At 45.9% G+C, this 24,149-nt stretch overlaps 1 protein-coding gene and 1 pseudogene across 1 annotated transcript in view; both read left to right on the top strand.

The window, feature by feature from the left end:
- The first annotated feature begins 4,178 nt into the window (after positions 1 to 4,178).
- Positions 4,179 to 24,149, top strand: part of LOC119437009 (snRNA-activating protein complex subunit 4-like) — a 31,722-nt gene continuing 11,751 nt past the window's right edge. The window contains exons 1-7 of the mRNA XM_049660077.1: positions 4,179 to 4,460; positions 5,719 to 5,832; positions 12,519 to 12,597; positions 18,697 to 18,778; positions 19,983 to 20,055; positions 20,323 to 20,481; positions 21,929 to 21,996. Coding sequence (XP_049516034.1) covers positions 4,179 to 4,460; positions 5,719 to 5,832; positions 12,519 to 12,597; positions 18,697 to 18,778; positions 19,983 to 20,055; positions 20,323 to 20,481; positions 21,929 to 21,996 — 857 coding nt within the window. The remainder of the gene's footprint in view (positions 4,461 to 5,718; positions 5,833 to 12,518; positions 12,598 to 18,696; positions 18,779 to 19,982; positions 20,056 to 20,322; positions 20,482 to 21,928; positions 21,997 to 24,149) is intronic.
- LOC119437937 (U2 spliceosomal RNA) lies at positions 15,954 to 16,096 on the top strand (annotated as a pseudogene).

The raw sequence follows: 24,149 nt of genomic DNA, 5'->3' as shown, positions 1-24,149 counted from the left end.
ACGTGTAAAGATAATAACGTAGTGCAAGACCTTTAGAAATATTAATGCTACTCTTTAGACTAAAACACATCAACTTAAATTAATAAAGCACGCGTAACGCCAGTTTCGGCGAGTATTTGCTGCCTTCATACCGGCAACACCGGGGAGACGTCGCTCAAAGTCGTCGCTCGTCTCGTCGCTCGCATGCGGTACGACTTGTAGGCGACGAGTGAACGCGACAGCCATCTCCATCGCGTCGCTTGTCGCTAGACTCGTGTATTTTTATGTGGCAGGCATTTCATGCCCTAACGTCATAACGTTGTCAAAATAGTCATAACGTTTATCAAGCGCAAACGTTTGTCGAGCGGATATAAACGTTCGTTAACTTAGTAGTTTTTAATAAGCGGTAAGTCAACCTAATAAGTGGCTGTTGGTAACGCTTCCCATAACAAACGGTACAGTCCATCGCTTCGTCCGCTGTTTTGTCTGCAGCGGTGCCCAGCGCGCGCCATGTCGTCGGCTGCTGTGCCTTCGCAGTCTCCCGTTTTTTTTTGTCAAGAGACGCATGTCGTGTATAACTACAGAGAGAAAGCACTGATATAAGTATCTCAAAAGTGCACGAATTATTTTGACGTTACCTCTCCTCGCTCTTTCGTGCAGCCTCGGTTGCCTTTTCGTTGTACGTACCGGAATGAAGACGGCACATAATCAGTGTGCTGAGGATCCTTGCTGGGTGCACCTGTGTGTATTTACCTGATTGTTAAAAAGGGGGTATTTGAACTAGAACGTTAGAAGACGAAGTTATTCGCCAAAACACTTGCCTGTGGCGAAATGATCTTCACATATTCTGGCTCCTACGTTCGGTACCCACAGCTCGCCGTTCACGGTCGCTCGTTGGACGGCAACTGCCCATTTACGTTTGTGCGCTTCATTCCATGGAAAACGAAACACTTTTTTTTTTCCTTTCACGGAAGACTTCGAGCACCCTAATGCCGAGCAGCCAACCATAATCACGTTGCTGAAACGTGTTTTCTTCGCGAACAGCGGGAAATCGCACTGTAGAAAGTGCTGGCAAGGCTGAACTTACAGTGCCACTGTAGCTGAACGAAGCAACAGAAGCGCTAACCCGCGAACCGGAAGTCGCTAGCTGACGACATCGTCATTTTGCTATTCACCTATCGCGGCATGCGCACACAATGAAGGGAAGCGGTTAGGAAGCGCAGCCTTCCAGTCGCGCACAGCGCTCCGGAGAGAGGGTCCGGAGAGACTTCCGGCGCTCCCGCCCCGCCGGAAGTCCCCGGGGGGGGGGGGGTCACGTTTTACTGCGGCCGCGCGCTCCCGCCGGGCCGGAAGGCTTCGGGGGATCGGTGGGGGGTCTGCGCCACGCGCGGCTGTATCGTGAAAGCCATCGGCGGCGCGGCACAGTCCGCCTTCCCTGTGTTTTCGCGGCTAAGATCGCATTGATGCGAGCGCCGGCGCGAAGCTCAATTCGCTAGCTGCTGCGCTGACTCACTCCAGCGTTTTGACAGCCAGTTTCCGCGGTCATCGAGTGAGATGCGTTCATGTTTGCTTGTGCGCGCGTGACATCATGCTTGTTAATTCAGTTAGTATGCCTATGTTTACAAGTTTGTACGGCTGATAAAACTATACCAGCCTTACTTTGTACAGCTGTCCACTAATTTGCTATCGCAATCGATGATTCGCCTTTCGGGCGAAACTGCGACTTTTATTTGATAAACTTCACGGTATAGTGATAGCGACGCGCCCGTTAGACAATGAGAATTAGATAACCACCTGCAAGAAGAAAACGAATACGTTCTCTCAAAGCAGAAATGTTGCAAACGTTATATCAAGACTCAAGATGTTCTCATTATGTAAATTCATAGGCATTTAACCTTTTTTATCTGAGAATGAGCATCAGATCAGAAGGTGGAACCTGTAACAGAAGTTCGTTGTCATGATCATCATCATCATCATCGCTGGGCCCCCAATGCAAATGTAGTCCCGGCCGCCTAATTTCTTAATCCGGCACTGCTATAGTTCGGTACTTTCAGAAACCGAAGCCGTGCTTTGAAACAACGCCCCGTTATAGACCAAGTATTCCAGGGTCAGTAAGCCTTTTTTTTTTGCGAAAAATGATGCAGAGATAAATATTTTTGCCGATTAAGTTCTAATATTCCGCGAGTGTTTGTTCAAATGCCTCCAGAGTTAGTTAAATGCATTTCAATGTCGCGACTTCGCCGTCGTCTCGAGAAGAATGTTAAGGGTGTGCTGATAATTGTTAAATTAAATTAAAAATTAAATTATGGGGTTTTACGTGCCAAAACCAGTTCTGATTATGAGGCACGCCGTAGTGGGGGACTCCGGAAATTTAGACCACCTGGGGTTCTTTAACGTGCACCTAAATCTAAGTACACGGGTGTTTTCGCATTTCGCCCCCATCGTAATGCGGCCGCCGTGGCCGGGATTCGATCCCGCGACCTCGTGCCCAGCAGCCCAACACCATAGCCACTGAGCAACCACGGCAGGGTCTGATAATTGTTTGAAAACGAAACAGTACATCACTGCTCGCCGTTGAAAGGCGGAAATCAGAAATAAATGACAGATTTCGTTCGACGTACGTCGCCGGAAATATTTCCTCAAGACGGAGTGCCAAGAATTTGGCGTTGATTCTTGCGTACGAACAGCAATAACTTTACGTTTTTCGTAAAAACCGAAAAAGATGCCAAAAAAAAAAAAATAAACTGAGGCGTGATGTATTTTCTGGTGAGGGGTTTTAACAGAAATGGGTCAGACACAGCTCCCAAGAACAGTTCAGCACAATAAACGCAATGACAAATAACGATCCGTCATGCAGTCTTAATGCCCATTACTGAATAGCGCGTTTGCGTGTTTTGATCGAGGCACAAGGCGAGTAAAATGGTAGACTTATTGTATACGGTTGAGTGTACGCCCGTCGACGCACAGTTTAATTAATTCCATCGTATCTTGTGCAGTCTAATACGAAAATTGCGTACGCTTCACTGTATAGCAAACGCATCTGTTGTCGCGCCCTTCTTGTCCGCACATTTTGGCCGTATGAGCCGAGTTCTGTGCTGAGGACATGTAACAAATACACGGGGTGACTTTTAACCTCACAGAATTTATAGCCACCTGTGGCATATAGCCTAATTGTAGTCATCGAGCTGGATTACTCGAAGCGGCGGACATTACTTGCACGAGAAACCTTAAATGCGTAATGAACTCGCTAACAAAAACTCACTAATTAGCGTCTTAATTACTTTACAGCCCATATTATTATTTACGAGTTGTCGCCGGTGAGTTAGAAAGACATGTCCATTTATAGTGAATACTGAGGATGACACCGGTTTCGAGATGTGCGCCGTGAAAATTGCGGGAAAATGCACTGTTCCACTTACTTTCTTGGGAATACGTCGTTTTATGCATTGAAGCACAAAAGTAACTGGGACGCCAATGGGACTCTGGCCAACTTTTGTAACTAATATCTCGAAACTGGTGTCGTCTTGAAAATTCGTTCCAAGTGGATACGCCTTGTGATCTCACCGACTACAATTCGTAAAGCGCAGTATGTGCCGTAAAGTAATTATTTAGAAAATTAATTAGTCGATTATGCATTCTGATTTCTCTTGCAAGTAATGTCCGCCGTTTTAAGTAATCCAGCTCAAGAACTCAAGGGCAATTGCGCTCTCTGCCACAGGCGATATTCAAAAGTTTGGTAGATCGTAAAAAAAACGTAATAATAATAATAATAATAATAATAATAATAATAATAATAATAATAATAATAATAATAATAATAATAATAATAATAATAATAATACATAATAATAAGCGACGCAACTCGTATCCGTTGAAAAAATGACATGCAATTGTCTTCAATAACTAAATCAGGAAGAAAGTGAAAGGTGCGCTAAACTTAGTAAATATGCATGGGCGTCTCTAACACTCAATCGCCGCAGTGGCAAACGCAAGGCAACACAAGCTGTGGCTTCCGAATGGTATCCGGCGATCGGAAATCATCGCATGTGGTCGTTTTTGTTTTTGTTTTTTTTTTCCTTTCCGAGCCCTTGTCACGTTTTGTGCGGTTGAATTAAGCTGGATATCGCCAACTTATCTGATTATTCTCGTTTCTAACAAAAAAAAAAAAAAAAAACCTACCGAAAACAATTTCGCAGGGCATGGGCTCGCCGACCCCAAATAGGAACAACGGCCAGGATCGCCACATGCCCTCTGCTCCGCTTCCGGAGTTGGGCCCGCAGGAGCCGCCGTCCTTCGAGTTGGGCGCGCAGGAGCCGCCGTCCTTCGAGTTGGGCGCGCAGGAGCCACCGTCCTTCGAGTTGGGCGCGCAGGAGCCACCGTCCTTAAACGATTGCCTCAGAGTGAACCGACTATACCAGGACGAGCTGATGCATGCGATCAAGAAGCTGGAGGAGCTTCTCGCCATGAATCACGAGAACAAGGTGAAAAACAGGCAGTCATGGACACGTGATGAAAATCGCACTTTTGAGCAGGATGTCGAACAGAACCTGAGCCGCGGAAAATAAATAACAATCATCGGTTCGTAACGAAAATTGTCCAGGAATATATCATAGCTCCAAAGCTGAAGTTTCGTTAATGTTAATGAAAATGCTACTCTAACTACGCAAATCTTATACTGGCACAGGTGGTGCATGCGCTTCGACACACACAATTTCCGCGAACAAGTAGAGTGAGTGAATAACCTCAACCAACTTTTCTAATATCGTGTCCCTTGGTGTACGTTTATATTACATACTTGAAACAGTCGCATTAGAAGGCAAGTCTATTTTGTTTGATAGTTCCGGAGCGTTTGCGTTCCGCGATATCAATCAACAAATCTTGCACTCAGTATACGCTAATTTTGCATTCAAAGGCGGGAATCTGGAAACAAAAAGGAACCACCTCCCCCCCCCCCCCCCCCCCCGACTATGACGTGGCTGATTTCTTATAGCACGCAGCCTAGAAGCCAGGCGGAGCGATAACGACTGCGCTCAAAAAGAAGACTGGATTCCCCCTGTACTAAGCAACGCCTCTACTTCTCAACCACTCCACTTTTTTTATTTTTTTATTTCTTTTTTTTACGCTACATTGACAAAGAGACAGGAAGCTGTGAAGATGCTGTCTTTTTCTTGCTGAGAGCGAGCGAAAGAAGGAAAAATAAGAAAGAACGGCACGCTCATGGTGCACTGACAATCATTCTGTTCAACCGTCGTCGTGCGTGCGAGGAATAGTAGTGTACGACGGACAAGCCATTCTTCTGGGGCCGAATTCACAAAGCTTTTTGTTCGACAGTGTTCTTTCGATTACTCGCGGCCTTCGTTAATAATATGTGCAGCACCAGGATTGGTTGGCACTTCCTCGTAAATACGAACAATTCTAACGGAAGAGCTTTTACTGAATACGGGCCCAGGACTCGTATAAAGCTCTTACTCTATAGAATTGTTCGAAAGAGTAAATTCGAGTCAATCCTGGTATATTATTAGCGAACACGGCCTGACAATGTCAAATAGCGCTTGCGAACAAAAAAGTGTTGCGGATACGGCCCCTGAGCTTTCACTGTACTGCACGGACTTGGCAAGACGAAGTATAGTTTCTGTGTTGGGTTTATCAAAGTGCTAGGGATCTTCCGCTTCCGCGGGAGGCGACCATCGAAATGCTAACCACTGTTTTTCGTCTTTCGGACGCCCTCGCATATTGCAGGAGATGCTCCGGGTAAACACTGCCAATCCTAGGAAGCGCCCGGGCCAACTTGCACCTAGAAAGCGCTCCCGGGTGGTCTTTACCCACCCCTACTTCAAGGACATCAGCGGAATTGTGAGCTGCTGCCAGCTCTGTTTTTCGTTTTTCTCTCTCTCTCATCTTGCACTCACGCAAGTTGCGCTCATATCCGCAGTAGCCGCAGTGGATGCTGATTCACAGTGCTATAGTACAAGCTTCGTTTATTGAACTTGGAAACGAGGGAGTCGGGTCGGGTGTCGAGGTGACCCGGACTGACCAGACGGCGTTTACGCGCATTTGGCCAAGCTGGTCGAGCGAATCAAACCGATTCTTTCAATGGCGGGCTTACCAAACCCGCCTCGACGTTCCCTCGGCCCGTGGAAGCGCGATTTCTTGCTCAAGTGAACTACAACGCTGGTGGTTACACCTTGTGCTCTGTTCATTCTGTGTGACGTCGAGCTCGGTATAGCACTTGTTGGCGCCCGACTGCACCGCATCGTCGTCAGGCTAAAATTAATGGGCCGAATTGAAAAAGCTTTTCGTTCGTAAGTGCTATTTCCCACTGGTCGGCTTCCTTCGCTAAATATTATGACCAGCATCACGATTGGCTGGCGGAAGTTTGCTCTTACGAACAGTTCTAGAGTAGGATAAATTTGTGAATACGTGTCCTGGAGCGCTATAACACAAAGGTATTCCAAACTTTTCTATACCATTTCTGCAATCAGTCCTCCACGATTGGTCAAACGTTTTTCGGGCCGTGCACCCCCCCCCCCCCCCCCCCCTTCGCTTGTCTGTCACGCGACGTCAGGAAAACCATGAAAGCTCCTCATCTGATATGACGTGTAACACTGATCATGCATGATTATACCAAATAAAAGAAAAATAATTATTTACGATTCTACGCCTATTTTCTTTTTTTTTTTTGCCATTACAGCCCTCCGCTATTGGTAAAAAGCTTTCGGGCTACGCCCACTTCCCCTGTCTGTCACGCGACGTTACAAAACCACGAAAATTCACAGCGTCAAAGTGACGTGTACGTTTAAACGATGCGTTAACTTGCCGAACAAAACTGTTTTTTTTTGTTTTTTTGTTTTTTTGAATAGCCGGAGACTGCCCCCGTTCCGAAATGAATAGAAGATAGCTGCCCGCCGATCACTAAGTTACAACGCTTGCCGCTTGTCCCTTGAAGCTATAACGCTACTCGGAGCTGCCGGAGAGAATGGATTTGTTTACGTATGATAATTTTTGCGTGACAGTATAACGTTGTCGAGCCCTTTCGGCACGTACACGACATCGCTCTGCCAAATTGTCTTCTCTGAGCATCCGTTTTAGCTGCACTTTTACCCTTCCGTTGCACGCCGCCGCGATTTTCTACCAGACACCGAAAGCAGAAGCGGGCCAGTCAAAGACGCCGGCACCACCCTCTTCATCGGTTATCTACTTTCACTGCGCTAGCTCGGCCCCACCGAAAGTATCTCTACTTCTGCGTGCGCCTCGCCTCTGGTCAGCCAATTAGATAAGAAAAACCTGTCAAGTAAGTCAGTGCTATTAGCATTGAAAGCAAACACAAGTGACCTATAAACGAGGGGAGCGTTTCATTGGCATCTTCAAACAACGCTGCGAGTAACCGCCCGATGCTTGCTTCGGCGGTTACGTAAATTTGACGTCAGCTGATTGGAATTGAAAACACATTGGAATAGTTTTACGTCATAGGGCCCCTGGGCCCGTATTCAGATAAAAGCACTCACGTTAGACTTGTTCGTAAAAGCACACTCCAGCCAATCGTGATGCCGGACATGCATATTATTAGCGGCTGCTGACTAGTGGGAAAAAGCACTTACGAACGAAAAGCTTTTTCAATTTGGCCCTTGATTTCCCATGAGCTCGTCATAAGTTACATGCATGAAATTTGCATTGGTGGCCTGACATTTATAAAATTTTAAAGTTATTTTTATACTGCCTTTAATTAAGCCAGTAAATTACGAGTGAAACAACTTTATTGAAGAGACCAGCGGATTGAGGCCTGGGCCTAGGCCGCGCCAGGGGCGGTAGAGGGACCCTGTCTCCCAGCCGCCTCTCGAGCTCGCTGGTTGGCCCATAGTTGGACTTGCAGATTTGAGCTGATCAGCGCGGCTTTCCGCCGCGTTCCAAGGTGTTCTGAGGAGACTGCATTTTTATCCTGTACATGTGCGCATTCCCATGGAATGTGTTCTAGGGTGGCTTGTTCTGTCCTACGTAGTGTACACAAGTCATCTGCGTACAGTTCGGGATAGATACGATGTAGGTGCACCGGGTTGGGGAAGGTTCTGGTTTGAAGTCGCCTCCAGTCAACCACCTGAGATCTGGCTAATTTGGAGCTAGGAGGTGCACGGGCATCTGCACCTCGACTTATGGTAGAAGCCGGTGATGTCACATAATCTGAACATTCTGTCCCTCTCCTTCTAGGCCTCTCCTCCCGTTCCTTCGGGGGAAGCTTCTTCGCAAAAGCGGTAAATGAGACCTCGCGCGACGCGGTGGGCTTCCTTGTTGAGGTTGGGAGCGGGGGGACTCACAGGAGGTGTGAGCTGGGAACCAAATGATGTATCTCTCTTCGAATTTCTCTGACGATATGAGCTGGGCTGTCCCGTGGGGTATGTTAGCGGCCTCGGGCGATATTCTTCCTAGCGCGTCTCTGATGGCCGACTGCGAGTCGCCGATGACGTATCTACATTTGGGGGAAATTAAGGCCTGAGCGCTAGCTATACTTCTTCGGCGATTTCAGTATTATTAGAGCGTATCGAGCACGCGCTTATGCAATCGTGGTCGGAGTTTATTACTACCGCGATGTATGATTCGTGACTCGGGTACTCCGCTGCGTCCACGAACAACGCCTCCTTGTCTGAACCGTATGCCTTGAGTAGAGCTTTAGCTCTGCTTTCTCTTCAGCCCTGATCAAGTTCGGGATGCATATTTTTGGGCAGACTGGGGACCTGGATCTTTTCCCTGATTACCTTGGGAACCGACACTTTACATCCTTGTTGATTGTGATAGTTTATCCCTAATTTGCCGAGGATACTCCTGCCCGTGCGCGAACCGGCTAGTTTCTCCAACTAAGCAATCTGTTGAGCCTCTATCAGCTCCTCTACCGTGTTGTGTATGCCCAGTTGAAGTAGTCGCTCGGTGCTGGTACTATCTGGAAGGCCTAGAGCTTGCTTGTACGCCTTTCGTATGAGTGCGTTTATCTTGGCTTTTTCGGTTGGATACCAATTGAGGTATGCCGCCGCGTATACGCGTATAATGTGACTTATGGCGAAGGAATAAATACGTCTGACGACGTTAGGTTCCTTCATTCTCTGGTGTTTGTTTGTGACTCTCTTGATTAGCCTTATTGCGTTGGTGACATTGGTTACTAGCCTCCTGATGGTTCCTACGTTAGTGCCCTTGGATTCGATGATGAGTCCTATGATTCTGATCTGTTCCACTATGGGGATATTCCTGCCGTTTTTGGTGCGAATTTGGATTTCTTCGTAGACTCGGTCCTGGTTGTAACCCTTGGGTGGTCTGCCTTTGAGCGTGGGTCGATAGAGGAGGAGTTCAGATTTATCCGGCGAGCACTCGAGGCCAGTACCTTCGAGATACTCCTCGATTGTGTCGACGGCCTCCTGGAGTCTCTGCTCTATCTCTCCGTCGCTACCTTCAGGCATCCAGATGGTGATATCATCTGCATATAAGGAGTGATGTATGCCATGCACAGAGCTGATCGTTCCGGGAGGTCTATCATTATTAGATTGAACAGCATGGGCGATGTGACTGAACCCTGCGGGGTGCCAACGCTGCCCATGTGTCTCTCCTCAGATCTGAGTTCTCCCACTACGAGGGATGCCGTTCTGTCCGTTCGAAAGTCCTTGACAATAATTATATGCTTTCGACTCTAAGCTTAATGGCTGACCTGATTTCATATAGCTGCATGCGCTGCTTTGTCGAAGGCTTTTTTGAGGTCTAATCCTAATATCGCCCTAGTCGATCTTGTTTTATTGTCTAGGATCTACTGTTTGATTTGCAGCATGGCGTCCTGTGTGGATAGATGGGTGCGGAACCCCAGCATGGAGTCTGGGTAAATTTCCTTCTCCTCAATATAGTTACTGATTCTATTGAAGAAGGCGTGTTCCATCAGCTTTTCAGCGCAGGACGTGAGTGAAATGGGGCGTAAGTTCGACAGATCGGGTTGTTTTTCAGGCTTGGGGATAAGGACTACTTTAGCATTTTTCCATTGTGTTGGGATGGCGCCTGTGGCCCAACACTCGTTTATATATTGCGTGATGTTCTCTATTGCTTGACCATCTAGGTTCCGGAGAGTTCTGTGGGCGATACCGTCCGGTCCCAGTGCGGATTTGGTGTTGAGCTTCTGTAGCGCTTTCCTTCTGTCCGTCCTTGCCGTGAATCTTGTCCGGCAAAACTATTATTGTGTCTCGAGTCACCTATTTTTAATAATTATAGATAGTCGTCACTGAAGCCCGCGGTGTATATTAAAGTGATTATTTATTTATTTATTTATTTATTTATTTATTTATTATTTATTTATTTATTTATTTATTTTACATACTGCGGACCCTTGGAGTGCACAAACAGGATATAGACAAAGAAAGACATAGACAATATGGAAGTCAGGTTGCGCAATGTAAAAATATGTTACATGCGCTTCATACTCGGGGCGATAAACATTCGGTGAATCACAGCCAAGTCCACACTTATTTAAAGCCGGAGTGCCTGCTTTTTGATATTGTGTAGTCTGTACGTGTTTGCATGTTTCACTTCCGCTTTTCCTGCAAGGACAGCGACTAACGCAATGGTGTCGTTTATGTTTTTGAGTGTATGATATAAAGCTACACTTACATGAACCCGATAAAGTCGGGAAGAGTCGGCGTGTCGAGACGAAATCTGGTCGTCGGCTTCCTGTAAACGCTAGCGCGGGTCAGAGGCCAAGGGAACGTCGAGGTGGGTTAGGTCAGACTGACTACAAGGGCTGTGTTGACTCGCTCACCCCCATGGCGAAATGCCCGTGAACGCTGTCGGATCGGTCTAGGTCAACCTGACTTCTGACTCGAGCCCCTCGTATTGAGTTCATGTACACGAAGCTTTAGTCACCTGATACTTTTCGGCTTAAGGAGGAGCAGCGAACTCTTTTGGCAGTACACGCGCTTATAGTGCGCTGATGTTGAAATGCTCTTTATGGAATTTCGCATTCAGAGCGTTGTTTGAGAAGGTTAGCACGAGGTTTGTCCGAAGCTGCTAAACCGCGTTTTGGTCACAGAGTAGTTTGAGGCGATTGAAATTTGCCTGTTTGGTAATCGCGTCACGAATGATAGAAGGCCGGTAGGTTTGGCCATCGTATAGGCGCCCCCACACCACCGACTCGGCGTTCTCTCGGAATCCTTTCGCGCGGGAATAAATGGTTAATAATATGTGCGCCTTGAAAATAAGAAATGTTGGTCTTATAGTGACGCGGGTGACTGCTTTTAAAGTGCGAATACTGTTGTCTATCCTTGTGTTTTGCGCATGTGTAAGTCAGCAGTGAACCGGCGTCCACTTATCTAAGAAGCAAGTTTGTTTGTTTGTTTGTTTATTTATTATTTATTTATTTATTTATTTATTTATTTATTTATTTATTTATTATTTATTTATTTATTTTTATTTATTTATTTATTTACTTATTTATTATTTATTTACTATTATTGATTATTTATTTATTTATTTATTTATTTATTTATTATTTCTTTATTATTATTTAATTTAATTTATTTATTTATTATAGTTATTTATTTATTTATTTATTATTTCATTTATTATTATTTATTTGCGGGGAAAAGTGTGCGTGAAGGAAATGGTCTCGTGCAGTGTACTTGGTTGAAAGCGCCTGTGAATTTGTCAAGTTCATCAGAGGCCAGTTCCTATAGAAGATGTAATTTAGACTGCGTGTCTATAAAAATGGTCTGATACCCTAAGTTAAAATAAAATGGGACTCCATTTAGCCCAGGATTGTGTTAGTGTAGTTTCGTGCCAATATTATGCCTGTTGCTGCGCCACTTATTTCAAGGTACAACTGATTGTTCAATATGAAGCTGTTTGTTAAATTTGAACCTAACTCCAGGACAAGCCTTGCCAAAATATCGATCAGGCTGGGAGGTACTTCAGGGCTATGAATTGACGAGAGCTCCTACACCATGATCTCGCCGAATATTGGTGTACAGTAAGTGGCAGCCAATGTTAAATCACGGAGGTTAAAGTGTGCTATTTCTCCCAGGGAATAATTAGTGTCGCGTAAATACAGGAGCCGCCCCCTATATTTACACATTGTTACCTTCCAGGGAAACGAGCACAAATTAAGCTCTAGCTCTCTTGTTCTGCAGGATAACTTCATTATTGCTGTAGGTTGCCAAACCAACCCATGTGCCATGCAGTAAAATGTATACTAAACGACCGCCATCGGCGACGCCTACTTTCCCCCAACTTCAGCCGATGTTCGGGCAATATGCACCTGTGCAACTAGCAGCGCTCCTTCGTTATCAAAGCCACTTAGGAGCATATTCACTTGCAAAAATTAGTATGTGTAAATGGTTAACGTTCTCGAGGGTACGGGTTGCGTGTTCAGCCTTTCCTGGGCTGTGATTATAGCAGGTCTCGACACGTAATTTTACTCGTAATCGAAGCGCACTAGAATTACGTATAGCTGTTTAATCGAACTGTGACATTATATCTATCCGACATCCAGCAAGATTCGCCTTCCGCTCCTTTCGGTTCTCCAGGGACCTCCGATGAACGAGGACGAGGTATCCAGAAGAAGACTTTGTCTGCAGGACCCATACCTGCGTAGGCCCAAACCATGTGCGTATACATACAGGCTATACGCAGCCTGCAACGTTACGGATGTGAAATGCTGCTCGCGAGTGTTCTTACCAGACTGCACTTAGCCTCAGCCAGCGCTGAAGCAAAACCTCGATCGAGAGTCGCCGTTATCCTCTTCCTTCATTATCAACTACGGCCAAGTCTTCGGTTTTTCCTTTTATAGTGAACCACTGCGGAGCTCAAGAGAGGACGCGAGATAAAGAGGTCATCTTGAAACGCTTGCTAGATTTCAGAAGCATGAATGCACTGTTTGGCCAGTTTGTTCCACATAGTGCTATATTTTTCAGCGCGTGCGGTACAACTGAATGTACAAGTCAGGGCGCTGAGTCTTGTTTATTTCTTTCCCCGCATTTGCATTGGAACATGGCACTATACTTCAGGCGAAATTACCAAGATTCATTAACAGCAGTATAATATAAGCAGACACGCCAAATTCTATGGTTGCGTGTAAATCTTTAGAGTCGCTATCGCCTGTATCGTATCGCTTTGGAGAGCATGGTTGCTTGGAAAATGTGATGGTTTCAACATTAAGAGAACGTTTGCTACATGTGTTCACGTGCGCTCCATATTTGAGAGACGCTCGACTATGTCTAAAAGAGAAAACGCAATGTCTCAGTCTACCCAGTGCACAGGCATTGGCTTAAGCATGAAATGGTTCTTTATTGTAGTCGAAGCGGTAGCAGAAACCGGTCCTGCGCGCGAATGCGGCGTCACGGTGAATTTCAGACTTCGTGGAAACTTTCGCATCGATGCGATGGGTCTGCCAATGTGCGGCAGCAGCGTGTACTATAGAGTAATAGTAATCTATTGATCACGCGTACGTTGTTTTGCTTTTTGACTATGGCCATTTTATTGCGATAACAATTAAATAGGGACGCTCGAGGCGCATTTCCGCCGTCCCCGCCGTTGTCCTGTCCAGCTATCAACGGCACATGCACTGTTCACGCGCGCGGTGGGGGTTGGAGGGTCTCCAGAGACGCAGAAAGCGTTTGGCTGAAAAAAAAAAAAAAGAACGACGAAGTCAAGTAGACGCACCATCAACCCTTCGCTCAATCGGCTCCGTGGCGACGCTAGGATAGCGTTCTGCCTTCCGCTGCTGGCACGAGCGCTGTTACTGGGGTGAGGCTGTTTTCGGGGAAAGAGACTGGCCTAAGCACCTGCTCTTAAAAAAAAAAAAAAAAAGCGGCCGTGCAATCGAGACCTAACAAGGCAGACAATGTTGGCCGCGCAGCTGCCATGCGTGTCCAGAACGCACATTTTCGTCATTCCTATTACGGCATGCGACAGCAGCTGAGTGCTCGAGACAGCGTGCACGTTTCCGTTCTTTCCAGTCGTCATGCGAACCCCCTAACCATATGGCGGACTTGACCGATCCGTCGCAACTTGAAATTGAACTCGCGCCACTGCATGCAGTGGCGCAAGTTCTGCAGAAACTTCCAGCTACAGCTTCTGCATGAAGTTGCAGTTCCGAGCCGCACGCGCTAACCGCCAAGCTATCGCAGTCAGTGGTGCGTGCGGAATTGTATAGTGTGTGCGATGCAGATGCGGAAGAGTGGTAGAGTCTGTGCATACCTTTTGGAGGCAACCGCAGGCTATACGCTTACGCAGCATAGCTGGTGAGCGATGCCCAAGTCGTCCTCAGCACGGCTCTTCGCTGGCGTTGACGTTAGCCAACGAATAGTGTCGTCGTCATGTCACCGTCGGTCTCTGTCGTCGCCGTTTCATATACAGTTATTGGTCGTAGTGGGTAGTGGTAGTACGAGGTTGGACAGATTTACAGGAATTGAGCATAAAGTTATGGGCGCGGATCATAACGGTATCTCTTTCGCGACAACCGGGAGGGAGCGCAATCAAGCCGGGCCGGGGAGCGCTACGCTTGACCGTGCCTCAGGCGCTGCCCTCGTTGGTCAGATCTTACGAAAGGATGACGCTACCTTTATTGAACTTATTCTGGGGATTATGTTTCATTTGCTTCGGACTACGCTACTGCTAAACCTTTTCTTTTTTAAAATCCTCGCGGTTAAACTCTCCCTGAACGGTGCTTTCCAACTTCCAGTGTATAACAAAACTGCGATGGAGCCTGGTGAAAAGCCCTTTGGAAAGTGTTTACAACTAAGCTTGCTTAAGAAAAGCACACTTCGTACACGTGCGGTCTCTCTGCGTAAACACGGAAAGCTCAAGAGAAAGCAAAGTTCGTGCATTGCGGCAGCGTTATCCAGTACAGGTTGTTTTTAACCAGGTGCAAATCAACTCTAGCTTTGCAAACCCTTGAGCATCGTTGCTTTTGGAACTTCTGCCCTATAGGCCCAGTCGCACAGCTTGAACGCATATTTTAGTGTCAAAATCGCCAGCTTTTCATTACACTGCAGTAAACGTCACCAACCACGTATCCTCTCATTCTGCACATGAGATGGTGTGCTAGTGTGCAGTCACACTTAGTGTATAATTACTTTCGCTTTCAGAGAAAAACGTATGTAGTCTTCCTCTTAAGAGGAAGCTTTAGCTCGGGGCACCAACTCCGATGCCACCTATTCAAATACATGTAAAACGCAGAAACGCTTTTCTGAGATAACCACTGGGCCGATTTTATTGGCATTTGTTGCATTTGAGAGACCAAGTTAAATTATAGTGACTGGTGCAAGCAAAATTTTGATTTAATATCTGAATTATTTTAAAGGAATTTTCAAAATTGGTATGCATGAAAAAAAAAATGAAGGGCCATTCCACTTTGTGAAGGTGGATGACCAGCGAAGCTGTAGCTCATCACATAATGTTAGACAAGGATACATGTATTTATTTTCATCATTTAGTAATGGTAGTGACAATAGCTTTGTGATTACTGTGATATACACTGATTAGTGCGGTTACAACCTTATAGACAGATTCGTGGGGAAAGTTAAACCTATGTATACACGTACGACCGTTGTTGAGTAGTTGAGTGACTTGGATTGGTGTGGCACTTCAAACCAAACTCTTCTGAACCATTTCTTGTCTGGTTTTGAAATGTCCACATTCAAGTTTCCAACGATGACCATAGGGGTAGTGTCGTCACGGCTGACCCATGCAAAGTGCGTGGTCATGAACTTCTCGATATCACACCTGGGTGTGCCTGGAGATATATGAATATCACAATTCTGTTTTTCATTTGTACGGCACAGACATCTCCTTAGTCGGTGGCATTGTTCTCTTGCGAGTCAAGGGTGTATGATTGTACATACATTTTGTCCTTTGCGTATATGGCAACACCGCCTGCGCGTGAGTCCATGTGCTGTTCACAAACGATTCCAGTATACCAATCGACTTGAAACAATGCATCTTGATTTATTATTATTATTATTATTATTATTATTATTATTATTATTATTATTATTATTATTATTATTATTATTATTATTATTGGCGGAGCGCTTGAAACCTGCTTCACCTCCGCCGTGGGTCGGCCCGGTATCGCACTATCTCCGGGATCAGCCCACGCTCACCTTTTTTTTTTTTTTTTTTTTTTTTTTTTTGCATTAGAGTTGCGATCTCGGTCAGTTGGTACATATCCTTGAGTATTAAAGCAGTCAAAAGACGAAGGACAGAGAAGAGACGTGGCACACATGACTGGACTAGCAACTGTGCTTTATTGAAAAACCTCGTCTCCCAGGAAAACCAAGCGAGCATGCGCAGCTCAAGAGCCAACACCCACACACAAATTAACGTTGATTGCGATAGGCCAAGTTGCCAGCGCCTGTGCGATAGGAAACTTAGTTCCTTCTGCATCAGTGAGATAGAGGTAGTGCTGATGCAATTACCCCCTTGCATGTTGATATGGTAGGCTTCGAGAATTTCACGCTCCGTCTTGCTTTTGCCTCTACCAAGGATTATAACATTGGAAAAAAGCGGGACGCAGCCGCATTCCCGGCAATGGCGAGGCAAATTTGCTCCATCAGAGGTGTTCCAAGAATTGTAGTGCTCTCGCAGCCTCTCATTAATACACCGACCTGTTTGACCGATGTAAACTTTTTCACAATTCAGCGGAAGCTCGTACATCAGACGTGTCGCACAAGAAATGTAACGGCTGTCATGACACGCGGGGGGTCTATTTCTGCCACGCGCAACACGTGGCAAATGCCTGAAAGTTTGCATGGAGCAGAAAAACAACGCTAACACTCTGCCTCACAGCAACTTTCTTGACGTTGTGGGAAACCCTATGTACATAGGGCATCACTTCAAGTCGTTTCCGTTCAGCCGCTGTTGGGTCAGTCCTTTTTTTCTCTCGCCTCGTAATCTTTTGCAGCAACGTTCCTGCCACTGAGTTCAAAAGCAATTTTGGGAAATCAGCGCCAACCAAACGCTCGAACTGGTTGACAAAACTTGATTTTATGTTGTGGTGGCAACTCTTTAGCACAGCATTACGGAAAGAATTCATAGCAATCCCTCTCTTAACGAACTTTGAATGTGCGGACAAGTACGGTAACAACGCCTTCTTACTCCAAGGTAAGAAGCACCAGCACACATGGCCATCGTCAAAAAAAAGTTCAATTTCTAAAAATCTAATCGAGTGCTTAGTGGGCAGTTCATGTGTAAAACAAAGGGCACTCGAGCAAGCTTTAAAGACCGTTAAGACCTGGTCTACTACAACAGGCAAGGAGTCATTAGGTGAAATATTTAAAATAATCAAGAAATCGTCAACATATCTGAAAACTTGGCACACACGTTTATCAAGAAGAGCGCCTTGAAGTATGCTTTCAAACTTCGCTAAAAATATCTGGGATAGGACTGGTGCAACGCAAGCACCGATTCTTTTCTTCTGAAGGAACAGGGAGTCCTTAAAAACCACCACGGTGGAGGAAAGATAGACAGTTAACAGTTCCAAGAACACATCAACAGAGACTCCGCAAGCATTTTGGAAGGCGACTAGACCATTCTGATCAATCAGTTCACGCACCACGGCAAACAGTTCACCATGACGTATGCTGTAAAACAAGTCCTCTATGTCCACAGAAAAGGCACTATTGGCACCAGGAATGCCGTTGCTGAGCACTTCAACTACTTCCGTCGCGTTCACTACGCCGTAAGGGTCCTGCACGGTAAGGGACTGCAAATGATGCTACAAATACTGGCCCACCAACTTCTGCCACGTATCCGCCTCTGTAACAATAGCTCTCAACGGGCACTCAACCTTGCGGGTTTTTGCAGCGAATAACACTTGGAGATGCATGATTACCTTTGCATTTCTCTACCTTTTGAGACAGGGTTACCAAATTGTTGGCATTTAGGAAACTAACAGCAGAAAACTTCAATTTTGAGGGTTTCCGTTGTGTAAGCAGGAAGTTCTTGGCCATTGCAGCCAAAGCTTTCTCGCCGAAAGTGCTTGTGGGAAGGACGACCCCCCCCCCCCCCCCCTCCTTGTCCGCTTGAAGTAAAATCACCTTTTTTACTGTTGACGCACAGACACGAAAAATACATGGAATCCTAGCCATCTTCGCTGTAAAATACAAGCACAAGGTTTAAAAGTTCGTAGCTCTGCAACAAGAACACACATCGCAGTTCTGTACACTGCATCCGTTAGAGCATCTAAAGCGGACAAATTTGGAATATTAATTTACATCCTACGTGAATTTGTTACATTGTTTACAAGGGTTTCGCAAAAGTCCTACTCGCATATTAGTGGTCTATTTAAGAGCCATGTATAATACATCAGTTTTGTCCGCTTTATATGTACTATTAGATGCAGTATACAGAATTGTGATATCATTTTCCATTGTTGAGTTACAGAGTGGTAAACTTGATAGTGTCGTTTTCTGAAAATGTCTTATTTCCAACGACTTTTATTTAAAAATTGACGGTTTATATCAATAATTCGCTACCAGCAGTCACTAGATTTTACACTTTTCTTTTAAATGCAACAGACCTCATCAAATGTTGTGCAGTGGTTGCCAAGAAAAACTACTTCTCATTTTCGATGTATTTAGTTAGGACCCTCGAGCTATAAAGCTACCTCTTAAGCTACAGATGATATGAGCGTCTTTCTTTACTCGTGGTTATTTGCTTTCGTTTGTCTCCCGTATTTTAAGCTTTGTTCCTTTTGCACAGGGCTTGAGAAGGATATTGCCTCGCTTCAAACCAGCATCCGGAACAACTTAATTAAGACCATCATGGAATCATGCATGGAGAGGTAATGAACTCTCCTCCCTACTGCAACCATCGTTTCCGTCTGCTTTTGAGTATGTGTGTGTGCGTTCGTGCGTGTGTGTGTCTCTCCCTATTTCAACCTTCGTTTCCGTTTCCTTTTTTTGTGTGTCCGCGCGTGCGTGTGCGTGTGCGTGTGTGAAAAGTGGAAACTTGTCAGTTATGACAAATATGAAGCTTCTTCTTTTACTATCTTTTCTTTCTTCCTCTCTCTCTCTCTCTTCTCCGCAGACGAAAATATTTATTGCAGTTTAAGAAAACGCACAGCGAGACTATGAAGAAAGTGGAAGGACTGGACGCGAAAATGGCCAGCCTAGAGTAAGTTTTTCAGCGTGACGTGGGCAGTTTTCCAGCGAGCCAACACGGGCTACCTAGCCTTTGGAGTGCATGTCTGTGTCTGTTGTGCGAGTACACTGTGCTTTGCGTACGGGTCATTCCCGACTTGCGTCGTCACTGTCTCAAGGAGTAGTGTGCAGTAGAAATCATGTCGCCGGACAGATATCATCAGCTATCGTTAAAAGAGCCACCCCTGTTTCTCAAGGAGCCGAGAAAGTCAAGGCTTCTGCTTTGCAATGGACGCGTAGGCTGCGCTGTGCACTTTCATTCTTATTGTTTCTTTCGATTGGCGTTGCAGCGTGGCTTCAGACCACGCAGAAGATAGGCCACTTATTGCCAACATTCACTTTCTGCAAAGAGTTTATAAACCAGTGCACTCGTGCCCAGAGCTGCTGCTGGGCCATGCGGTGCTTGCAGTCCCGTGCCACTTCCGCCGTTTAAATCATCTGAAAACGAGTCCTTGCACTGCAGAGCTTCGAAGTGCAGAAGGTGCGCTGGAGATAACCACGTACCACTCGACCAGCAGTTAGATTACAAATATGGACATGATGTTAGTCGTAGTTAACGAGACCCCCTCGCTCTGCGTTCTTGAACTGTGTTTGTGCGCTACCACTTCTACAGGCGGCGTCCTGAAAGCGAATAACACCAAAAGCTCTGCTTGATTGGGCGACAGTGGAGCTGGAGATGCAAGTGTATAAATTATAGAGGGGGCACCTCTAGTATACCTGGCTGCGCAGTTTCTGTCTGCGAAGACACATTATATTTTTCCACCGATGGCAATGGTGTACAACCTTCCGAGTAGCAGTCAATATGCGAAATGTGGCGCCGGTAATGACCAACCGCACTCTTCGCAGGAAATTGAGCTTGGACCAGCTGTGTGGAATGACTAACCACAGCATCGACTGGCTCTCCATTTCCATCAACGACGTAAGTTGCCAGCCAACAAGATGACAAGCTTTGCAGTGGCTTGCGCAGCTCTTTATCACTGCTGTCTCCTCAGTCTATGTGAACGATGATGCCGTAGCCCTATCAATGTATGCCAAGCTAGCTAGTAAAACATCTAGCTCAAGTCAGCACTTTTCTTAGTCGCTCGTGGCAGAATAATTGCCCGCCACCGTTTTTAATGTCTTTGTTTACTTGAACCCGTGTTGGGTTCATGCAAACGAATGTGACGCGTGGTTCGTCACTACGCAGGTTGGCGTCAACCGCACCCCGCAGCAGTGCGAGCTGATGTGGAAAAACAAGCTGAGCGGGAATATCAGCGCATGGACAGCGAAGGAAGATGCAACACTCAAGGAGCTTGTCGCGAAACTTGGCCGTCGCGAATGGGACAAGGTGGCCGCCCAGTTGGGCGTACGTATATATATGGTGCTGCAAAATCCGCTACTGTTGTTAGTTCCAGTGCACTTGTGCCGCGCTTAGCTGCCACGAACTTTAGGTGGACATAGCGGATGTCTCGTCCGTAGAGTTTCAGACTAAATATGCTCGAGGGAAATTGGCGTCTGTGCGTGCCGCCAGAGAGAGAGAAACGAGAAGGGAAAGGTAGGGAGGTTAACCAAGGACGTGCCCTGTTGGCTACCCTACGCTTGGGGAGAGGGAAAGGGGAAGAATGACTGTTAAACTAGCATGGTAGCGATGCAGTGCTTGGATTAGCCTCAATTTTTTTTCTCCTGGCTTCGAATGGTTTCGTGGGTCAATGCTAAGCGCAGCTCTTTGGCGCCCTTTCCTGCGGCGAGCGGCGGCAGTGTAGCCGAGCGAACGAGCACAGCGAAAGATGAAAGCGAACGCGGAGCGCATCGGGGGATTAAAGACGCGAGGAGGAAAGCGGAGAGGAGGGTGCAGTGGAACCGTGAGGCGGAAAGCGGAGGGTATGGCGAAAGCGTGAGAAAAGCGTAGTACAGCGACGATGGCTACGAGATGGCGCCAGAGTAGTGCGCGTCGTCTGGTAGGTCTGTCGGCCGCGGCTGCTGTGAACCTCGCCCACGCGTCACCCATGCGCTGGCTCCCGCGATCTCCGGATTAGGGAGGCAGCCGCGCCACACTTCGCTCCGTTTGCAGCGTGCCGCACGAAACAGATTGTCAGCGCCAGCCAATATATCGCGAAATGAAAACACGTATAGAGCTGCTGCTCATATTTCGCATTCGGGAGTATCGTAATCGTCGGTGAATTTTTTCCATCGCAAATTTGTTTTATAGGAACAGTTAGTCCTGTTTAGCCTCTACTTTGTACCTTCCGGTATTCCAGACGGTGCAAAGAAAAAATGCTTACACGATAAAAAATAATACGCATGGCAATTATTACTTAGGGCGCGCCACCTATGTAGATTTTGCGTCACCAGCAAGTGTACTTAAATTAAAGTGCCGTGGATTATGTGTGCGCTGAAACTTGCGTAAAAGATAGATAGATAGATAGATAGATAGATAGATAGATAGATAGATAGATAGATAGATAGATAGATAGATAGATAGATAGATAGATAGACTCGTGAATGTACAACCGTGAGCGAAAAATAAAAGAAGCTTCAATGTGCTTTCTCAACGAATGTATATGCCAAATAGTAGAAAAACATTCACGTGCTATTCCAATGGTTGCCCAACGATTACAGCGCCAGTTCGAACCCCCTAATATTCTTAAAATAAAAATTTGTTATCGCGGAATGCTCATATGTTAAAATGTCAGTTCCACAACGAAGTCATAGCCTGCTGACGAATAATGCGCTTTTTGCTTGCTCTCTCTCTCTTGTTGTGTTATACTGCTACCGCATGATTTTAAAGCACACGCTCTTGTTTCCGGCTGCAGGGAAGACGGACGCCATTCCAGTGTGCCGAGAGGTACATGCAGCACTTTAGCAAGCACATCACATCTGGGTAAGGGAAGCAGAGCTTTAGACTTTTGTTACAGCCAATAAGTAGCTTTCAGGGCCGCTACAACGGGACAAACAGATATTACAAACATACACCATCATAGGTACTGCGTATCTGTCCCGTTGTCGTGCGCTGCAAGGACCAAATAGCCCGACAGCCCTTAATATCAAAGCTTTACTTGCTTGTAACCCGCCGTGGTTGCTCAGTGGCTATGGTGTTGGGCTGCTGAGCACGAGGTCGCGGGATCGAATCCCGGCCACGGCGGCCGCATTTCGATGGGGGCGAAATGCGAAAACACCCGTGTACTTAGATTTAGGAGCACGTTAAAGAACCCCAGGTGGTCCAAATTTCCGGAGTCCCCCACTAGGGCGTGCCTCATAATCAGATCGTGGTTTTGGCACGTAAAAACCCATAATTAATTAAATTACTTGCTTGTATACCTCCTGTGAACTTACGCAAGGGTAACTGCGCCAAGGTTGCCTCACGTGACAATAGAAAAAAAAAAAGAAATAAAGAAAGACACGGCCGAACTCGCGGAATTGTAACACAAATTCCAGCGAAGCTGACCCAAGCTATACCGCCTATGCGTGCGCGGTTGCCATGCTACGGCACAATCCTTCTTTGAAAAAACACTAAATGGAAAAGTAAGCTGAGCTCTATTGGTGAATTACGCTCCTACAGTACCAAGGCAGCCACTATTACGCAGCTTGGTAAGCCCAATAAAGACGTAAAAAAAAAAAAAAAATGAAATGCCGATGGCTATACGTCGCCGTCAAGTTCCCGTATACCACCTCGCCGCGATGTCATAGATTCTGACGGCGTATGCTGGGACCTATATAGTTATTTTTGTTTTCTTTTTTTTTTTTTTATTCGTGAAGGTGGCACTACATTTTATTCTAAAGGAGCCAAAGACAAAAAACAGCAAGAAATTTCTGGAACTTTAGCACCGCCAGAACGGCTCATATGCGGGAAGATACATTAAAATCCATGACTGCGTATCATGACTGCACTGACATGCCGGCGGTGAGGCTTAGGCGCAAAATTGAAAAAAAAAAAAACAAAAAAAAGTTTCCCCATCATGAATGAACGAAAATTAAGTTCTGAAAGAATACTTTATCTCTCTAAATTCAATAAGAGTTTCTCTTGTCATTTTAAAGCCTCGAAGCGTTTTCCCGCCAAAGACGCCTTTCCGGTTCCTGCACTTCAAGTTACCGGTTTCTGTTTTTAGCGCGAATTGCTCTCTGAAGAAGAAATTCAGCTGATATGTTTAGATGAAGTGCCGTTTCGAACGAAGGTTTTATACCATGTCTAGCTGTACTAGCAGTTTCGATGTAAAATGAATTTCTGGCCGAAGCCTTAGCAAACATTAGGGTAGCGCCTGCCGGCACGCGATAGTTAAAGAAAATACGATGCAACTGGGGCATTAAAATTAAAAATTAAATTAGGGGATTTTACGTGCCAAAACCACCCTCTGATTATGAGGCACGCCGTAGTGGGGGACTCCGGTATAATTTCGACCACCTGGGGTTCTTTAACGTGCCCCTAAATCTAAGTACAAGGGTGTTTTCTGCACTTCGCCCCTAACTGGGGCATTGACACTTTTTGAATTGAGCCGGAAAAACGAAACGAGATATTTAGGCACTTCCTGTCGTGAGAAGATGTTTCATCTTAATGAATGCATATGATCCAACGCCCACATTGAAATCAACCGTTCAGCCTTCTCCATAATAGCCTTAACGTGGGGCATCGCTATGGTAACCTGATTAGGAAAATCAGTGCTGAGGAAACCAGCAAGATGGATGCCTTTTTTTTTTTTCTACTGCAAAGCTTTCTTTCTGAGAAACCCGTACGGGTTTCCTTTTTAGATTCGTGCTGCAAGACAGGTGAATGCCAGTTTTTCCATTTCACGGTTTTCCAATTTACAGCGGTTACAAATTGAGCGGCATCTACCTAAAGCTGGATTCTCCTAGGAAGGTTGTAGCAGCAACGCCCGTATGAATACCGCACCCTCTTCAGTAGTGCGTCAAATCAATATTTGTCATTTCGAATTCCCCGCATTGGACAGCTTGGCCAACGTGCAAAACTCAGCTCTTCGCAAGGTACCCTTAACAAAATTATACCTATTGTGCAGTAGGTATACGTATATTCATTGTAGC

The sequence above is a fragment of the Dermacentor silvarum genome, chromosome 1 (genome assembly GCF_013339745.2).
Source record: "Dermacentor silvarum isolate Dsil-2018 chromosome 1, BIME_Dsil_1.4, whole genome shotgun sequence".
Taxonomy (NCBI): Eukaryota; Metazoa; Arthropoda; class Arachnida; order Ixodida; family Ixodidae; genus Dermacentor; species Dermacentor silvarum.
Note: the sequence above shows the minus strand (reverse complement) of the source record. Positions and strands in the feature narration are given on the sequence as shown.